Here is a 7,287-nt window from a genome sequence, read left to right on the forward strand (position 1 = left end):
TATATGCCAAACACATTATAATATTTATAATGTCATATTAATTTGTTATTCGCATTACTCACTAAAAATTCAGTTAATAAATTAACTACTACCATTTATACCAAAATTAAAATTTTAAAGTTCAAAAATACAAAAACTCAAAATATCCAACTGAAATATATGGACCAACTCTACATTCTACAACCATTCGCATTGTACAAAATTAATAATTAAATTTAACTAAACAAATTTAACTTTTAACTAATATTTTCTGGATTAAGATAAAACTTCTAACATTAAAAAAGTATCAAATTAAAATATAAAATTAAACCTAGAAAAAATTAACTGGAAAGGTGTTTACATTCAGGGAACCATATCTGATGAAATGATTGTTATTAAACCAGTGGGTAGCAGTAGATCAGCATACATCATTCCCCCTTTTAAATTGTAAACATCATTTTAATTTGGGCCAAACCTAACAAATAAGTATTACATTTAGCAGATTCTCACACCCAATAGTGGGCCGCAAAAAAGACATTTCATCGGGTAGTAAGGAGTCGTATAAGAAAGAACAATTTCAAAGCGACAAAAGAAAGAAATCTAAGCTATCCGTTGATTGAATTTTTACAATCATAGTAATACTCTGAATAAACAAGAAGCTGACAATACCTTCAAAAACTTCATATATCCAACATTCTTTGCTCTGCACTCCGCTCCAGGTTTTGGATGAGAGATCAGCTAGCTAATCTTGAACATTCCCTTTTCCGGACCATAAATAACAATCTCCCTTGGATCAATTTTGCACTTGTTTCTTCTGCAGTAATTTTACGTGATACATTAGTAGATACAAACACTCATCCATCCCATCCCCCTTGAATCATAAGGACTCTGGGCTTGTAGAGGGCCTAATTCTAGAAGGCATTCTTGCCGGTTCTTGAAATCGACCACCAAACTTGTAATTAGAAGTAGCCTTGGGTGTTATCGACATTTTCTTCAATGCATAATCAAAGTCATCCATATCAACACCTTGCTCATCAAAGCTCTTTCCGAACTCATCATTCATAATATCCTCATTTTCATTTACAAAATCCTGAACCAAATCATCATCACTGCTGCCATCATCATCATCATCATCATCAAAAGCATCATCGTATGTTGGTTTTACCATTGACCAGAAGACAAACATTGGACGGATAAAACTGTCATTTTTGGGGGGGAATTACGAGGAAAGCAGGAAAAACCAAAAAAAATAGCACTGTCAGCAAAGCAGAAAGAAAAGCAAGATTCACCTTCATTTCAAATAAGGCATTTTTAAACCATTATTTGCTCAAGAGAGTTGAGATTAAACCATTCACAAATAAAGGAATGCAAACCTGTCACATTTTTTCAGCAAACAAGGGTCGAAAGGAAAGAATGTGTCGAGCCTTTCCAGGCCACCAAATGCCCTTGAAAGTTCTGACTCTAGCAGCCCATCAAAAATGAATGTTTTACACACAGTGAATAGAGAAGCTGCTTTTGCCTGTCGGAGAAACTCTTCCACAACAGATGGAAGGCATACCTAATCATGATAGATTATTGGGATTAGACCAAAAATTCAATCAATACTTGCGATAAATTTAGGCCTGCTCATATGCTATAGAAATAAAATAGGATGGTCCGAATGTAGACTGGAAGCGCCGTTTTAGAATCGATAAAAATTTAGGGATGACTAGAATCCATGTTACAGCTTAGCCGCAGGTTGTAATCTTCATGAATTTAAGGTCAAGCAACAGTGCAACAAAACTATTCCTTACCTTCAAAGGATTCAATTTGTGCTTTAGGACTTGTTCCAATGGTATGAGAAGTTCTGACTTCAAGCGTGGAACATCCACGAAAACTTTCATTCGAAAGCAGAGGACATACATAATGGCCTGCAACAGATAGTAATAACTTCAGCATTATGGATGCTTTTGTGGGCCAGGCAAGAAGTCAAAAGTGCCAAAGATGGAAAGAAGATCAACAACTTCATTTTAGTAATATTCCTAATTAAAATAATTCATTTAGGAAGTATTTTATTGCAATTAAAAGTAATTTTTAATTGCCTTAATTATAGTTTCTTATTCTATAAATTAATTTTAGTTTCTTAGTCTATAAAAATAGAACCTTATGTAACCTCTATTTATGGGGACAATTCTTAGTAATAAAATAGAACAGAAATTATTCCAATTTATTGAGGTTTACGACTCTCTAACCAGTCTAGGATCTACTAATTGCCTTTGACAAGTTCTACAGTTAGTATATTATACTATTAATCATAGGTTCTTCAGGAAGTACAAATCAAAACAAGGCTAAAGCTTTATCTATTGAAACAGGTTTCCCAAGAATAGCCTGGTGACTCAATCCATAACCCATGAATGTAACATTCAGTTTCCTAACAATGAAGTAATGCAATCCAAGTGTAAACAATGTCTTAACAACCACTTTTTTCCCTTTTTTTTTTATAACAGACATTTTTTTAGCATCTTTGTTTCCAATTAAGTATAAGCCTTAAGAGTTGCAACTCCAACCTGGCATCCAGAATAGAAAACTCGATGTGCATTTGGATTTATATCACCATCATGGGCTTCGCAGTATTCCAGGCACCAATCCACCAACCTAAATTTCAAGAGAGTAAAACATACAACATTAGCATTGAATAATTACATTTTCATTCACATCAAATAATCAGAACAGTGGTTGAAGTCAGTTAAAGAAAGATGGATATGAAAATTTTATGATGAACCTTTTTAACATGCTAGAAATAGAAGAGGCAGCCAGAAACTTCGCTCGAGATAAGTAGCTAGCAAGATAAGATACAGCACTCATCCTGTGTAAAACAGAAACTAATTAGCATAAGAGATAATCTAATGAGGGAATTTATTTTCTTAAGTTTCAAATCAAACAATAGACTGCTAATCAAGGATAAGAGAAAGTATATGGAAATAGGCTTCTAAATGTGAGGCAAAAAGATGACAATACATCATCAATTTCTAGCTGATTGAGAGACATGTAAAATAGGCTTTTTTTCCTAGTAGCATAAAGCAACAAGATAACAAAGTCTCATTGATTTCCAGTTGACCAAGAGACATGTAAAATAGGCCTAGCTTTCTCAGTAACATGTATAGGCTTTCTAAGCGCGCACACACACACACTCCCAAAAAAAAAAAGAACATCAAGATTCCTTGCTCTATGGACCCATGTGGTCCCTGGCTGGAAGTGCACAAACAATAGAAAACTGATTAACTTAGAAGCCGTATAGGCAGAATAATAAAATGTACCCTTTTACGTTGTTAGACATGGCAAGTGGCAACGTGTCAGACCAAGTTAGAAACGACTACAAAATCATGCACATAACGTGCATCCCAATGTCAATACTTCACATGTTAAAGTGCACCAGATCGAGGTCCCAATTGCTCAACCCCATACAAATCAGGCAAGAGGCATGGATACATACAATGAGAGGGAAAAGGGAAGTAGAAAAAAGCATTGTAGTAAATACACGATTGAAATTCTATGTATATTTAAAACTTAAAAGGCAAGAAATATATGCCCCAAAAACGCGTAGAAAATATTCATTAAACCTTTCAAATAATAAAAAACTGACCTGGTTGGTTGGGGCTGTGAGTCTTGAACAAATAGATCTGCCAGCATTGTGGCAAATCTCATACCACAGTTTTCAGGATCTAATGCACAAGCATAGAACATAACAAACTGCAGACATTAAGTAAAAAAAATCAGATGAATTACCATACAAGTCAAGCAGGTCTTATTGCTCGTATTAAGAAAATTTAACCAAAAAAAATAGTACCATGATGTTCATCAAGAATTAGAAGCGGAAATTTCAACAAACTAAATAACATATGTGATGACAATATGAGTATTACCTGAGCAAATTTTGACTTGTAGGCACTTAGAACTGTTACCTGAAATGACTGGAGAAGTGTTTCAAATACCTACAACAGCAATTAAACAAACTTAAGACTGAACCAGGTAAGAGGATGCAGTGGGAGATGGAAAGATTAACTTCAGAAAATACCTTAGCTAAGCGGCCTTCCCTTTCACAAGATTCAAGATGTTCAAAGGTTAAAACCAGTAGGTTATCTAGCAGTTCAGCGATGCTGTTTCCAGCTAGACTCTTACGGCTTAATCGGAACTGCAAAATGAGCTCCATCATTTTTACATCATGATTATCATAAACTGGTTACTAGAGTTTTAGAAAAATATTGAAGTGCAAAGGATGGCCATTAATTCATCAACAACCACCTTGGGACATCACAAGCAAACTAAGAACCAAAAACATGTTAACTGTACCTCTCCAACATCTGGCTCAGCACTTTCCTCAATGTCATCCACATCTTCTAGCTCCATCTCAAATATGCCTTTACTAAAGTCATCTTGTAAAATGGCATCCCATCCAATCTCCACCTAAACGGAACTCCAATACACTCATTATGACATACAAAAGCCAAACAATTTTCTCATTCTAAGGAAAATTCAAATTACTTACATCTAGCTCTATCAGCCGGTCCACCACAGCCATAAGTATTGTGCTTCCAACAAGTTCTCCAATTTCACCACTCTCTAATTTTAACATGTTCTCCACATAAATTACTATTGCCTACAAGGACAAGGGGAGAGGCTTCAGATTCAATTGTCTTAACAAATTTCAATAATAAAATATGGCAGCTACAGGCACCAAAGCAACAGAACGTATGATATAATTGATCAGGAAATAGCATCTACGAACTCCACCAAACTGAACAGATATCCAATAGTGGAACAATGGTATCTTACATTTTCATCCATCTAGGGACTAAAATTGATTGCATAAGCATAACAGCATTGAGTTTTTAAGTAACATGCTACAATAAGAATATCTAAAGATATCTAAATATGATAATAAAAGGAAAATTTAGAAGGAAAAAGAAAAATCTAAATTCCCTACTGAAAAAATTCAACTTACTCGGTCCTTATGATAAATTGTTGGCATTCCTTGGAGAACTATGGTCAATAATCTCAAGGGGGCAAGAGGGACATAATCAGCTATCTTTTTGAAAGCTGCATGCACCCGAGAAAGAACTTGGCCCTTCCTCTCAAGACCATGTGGCATTTTTAGTTTATCCAAGAAATAAGGTGGTGGGGTGAAATTGCTCACAAGCATACCCAGACACAAATCAAGATATTTTCCATTTGAAATAGCCTGCAATACGATGGAAAATAATTTTAAAGAAAAGGTGGGAGTAGGAAACTATGAAAACGAGCTGGGAAGTAAGCAGCACATACAAGGGACACAATAAGTTCAGCTAATGCATCTGCCACATGAGGCCCGTAGTTCCACATGCTCATACAAAAAATCTGGAAGAACAGCCGAGGGAACAAGTAAATAAGGGGAACACACTGAAAATAGGTAAGGTGAAAAAGAAAATGAAAGAGAGGAACTTACAGCAGAAAGGAGGGAGTCATGATAAGTAATATCTATAGAAGATACAGCCCCAGCTAGTGCCTTCAAAGTAGTCTATGATTCATGTAATTCATAAACAAGAAGACGAAGTCAAGCTTAGATACATAAGAAAGGATGGTATGCATTGGAGTAATAAAAGAAAATGAAAAGAAAGACACCTCGAGTAAGGCGACCTCATCAGGGGCAAGATGTTTGGAATGGTGCATGACCCCAACAAGCTGATTGTAGCTGTTGTTATCACCCTGAAAAAATAATACAACATATAAGAGCAGTTGATTTAGAAAGCACAATAGAGAGAGTGTGTGCGTGTGTGTCTTTGAGCGCTTACGGATAGGACGGAGGCGAGCGCTTGCTTGACATGAGAAACTATTTCTGAATCAGTGAAATTGAAAACTTGATCTTCCTCCATCTCCGGGTATTTCGGCAATTCCAATCCCATGCTCTGTTTTAGGTTCAAATTAAGCTGCACTGCAAAAAAAAAAAAAAGTTCGCAGTGGCGCAGCTGCTATTAAGCGGTACCGGCGCCACCCACCACCGATAAAGACCTCAGTAGGGATGCGAACAAATTTCACATCAATAGCAGCGGATCACGGACGCAAATAGAAGGTCCCCTATTACCGCTCAACCCATAGCTTTTAAAAGAATTGTCCTTCTCAACAAAGAAAGCAGAGATAGCAGTAGGATTGAAAACAGAAAATGAAATAAAGCAGAGTGATGCAGAGGCAGAGAGAAAAGAAAGAAATCTTCTTAGGGTTTCAAAACTTACCTTATTCAGTTTCCTTCTCTGTGGGAACTTGAAGGCAGGAGAGGGCTTGGGTCAGGGACTGCACGAAGAGGAGAAGCTTGTTGGCGGCGGGTGTTCAAAGAGAGATAGTTAAGGGTTTTTAATTTTTTTAATCAATTAATAGAAAATAAATACTTTTAGGGATAATGCCATCTTTGGCCCCTTAATTTATCAAATATTTTAGTTTGGTACTTTTCTTTGAAAATATCTAATTTTGGTACCGAAGTTTGATTCCACCTAAAATATTTAAAACATTTTTAACATATTCAACGAATATTATAATTTTACTTTTATGTAATTAATACAAAGTAACATTATTGAAAATAATAATTAATTAATATAATTAACTTTAATATTAATTAAATGATAATTAAGATGTTTAAAATTCTTTTAACTAATACATCTATTTTACACTAATAAAATTAGCACAATTTTTTTAAATAGAATTAGCACAAATTGTTTATATCAATTTTTTAATTAATAATTGTAAATTAAAATATAATTATTTTTAATGTATAATTATTACAATTTTTATTAAATTATAATTATTTGTTAATGTCACTACTTCTATTTTCCTTCAAATTTTATTTTAAATATAAATTTATTAATATGATAGAAAATAAAACGATTTCTCATCAGTTTATAAGTAGTTTCTCCAAACTTGTGGTTTTATATTCACTAATCCTCATGTCACGTGCATTACACACTATTTTATTTATTTATTAATTTATTAAATAATATATTTTATAATTTTAAAATATATATCCTAATTAAATGAGAATTGGTCTAATTTTAATAAAAATATTAATTTTGAAAAATAATTTAGCAAATAAAAAATATTTTAAAAGTAATAAAAATTAAAAAGGAAGAAACAACATGATAGTAAAATATTAAGTAATTAAATAAAATAACTTGTTATTTGAATATGAGTTTAAATTTCACCTATAAAAACCATTACTTTAATATTTTATTACCTTCAATATAATATTTTATAAAATAATGATAAACAACATTCATAATTATATAAATATTATTAAAATAAAAT

At 33.5% G+C, this 7,287-nt stretch overlaps 1 protein-coding gene across 7 annotated transcripts; it reads right to left on the reverse strand.

Moving 5' to 3' along the window:
* Window positions 1–417: 417 nt before the first annotated feature.
* Window positions 418–6,357, reverse strand: LOC108486280 (uncharacterized). 7 transcript variants are annotated; one of them, XM_017790248.2, is made up of 16 exons: window positions 6,225–6,357; window positions 5,787–5,963; window positions 5,617–5,700; window positions 5,441–5,512; window positions 5,281–5,352; window positions 4,961–5,197; window positions 4,505–4,615; window positions 4,309–4,422; window positions 4,034–4,150; window positions 3,882–3,950; window positions 3,602–3,708; window positions 2,741–2,824; window positions 2,526–2,613; window positions 1,773–1,889; window positions 1,353–1,537; window positions 418–1,178 (listed from the first exon to the last, which is right to left on the reverse strand). In XM_017790248.2, the coding sequence occupies exons 2-16, from the start codon at window positions 5,895–5,897 to the stop codon at window positions 857–859; spliced, it is 1,890 nt and encodes a 629-aa protein (XP_017645737.1). In that variant the 5' UTR covers window positions 5,898–5,963; window positions 6,225–6,357; the 3' UTR covers window positions 418–856. The 7 variants fall into 7 exon arrangements, with proteins under 7 accessions (XP_017645737.1, XP_017645738.1, XP_017645736.1 ...); XM_017790249.2 differs by having other exon boundaries at window positions 5,787–6,003; window positions 6,225–6,340; XM_017790247.2 differs by having other exon boundaries at window positions 5,787–6,107; window positions 6,225–6,340.
* Window positions 6,358–7,287: the final 930 nt, after the last annotated feature.

This window comes from Gossypium arboreum, chromosome 2 (assembly GCF_025698485.1).
Source record: "Gossypium arboreum isolate Shixiya-1 chromosome 2, ASM2569848v2, whole genome shotgun sequence".
Classification (NCBI taxonomy): domain Eukaryota; kingdom Viridiplantae; phylum Streptophyta; class Magnoliopsida; order Malvales; family Malvaceae; genus Gossypium; species Gossypium arboreum.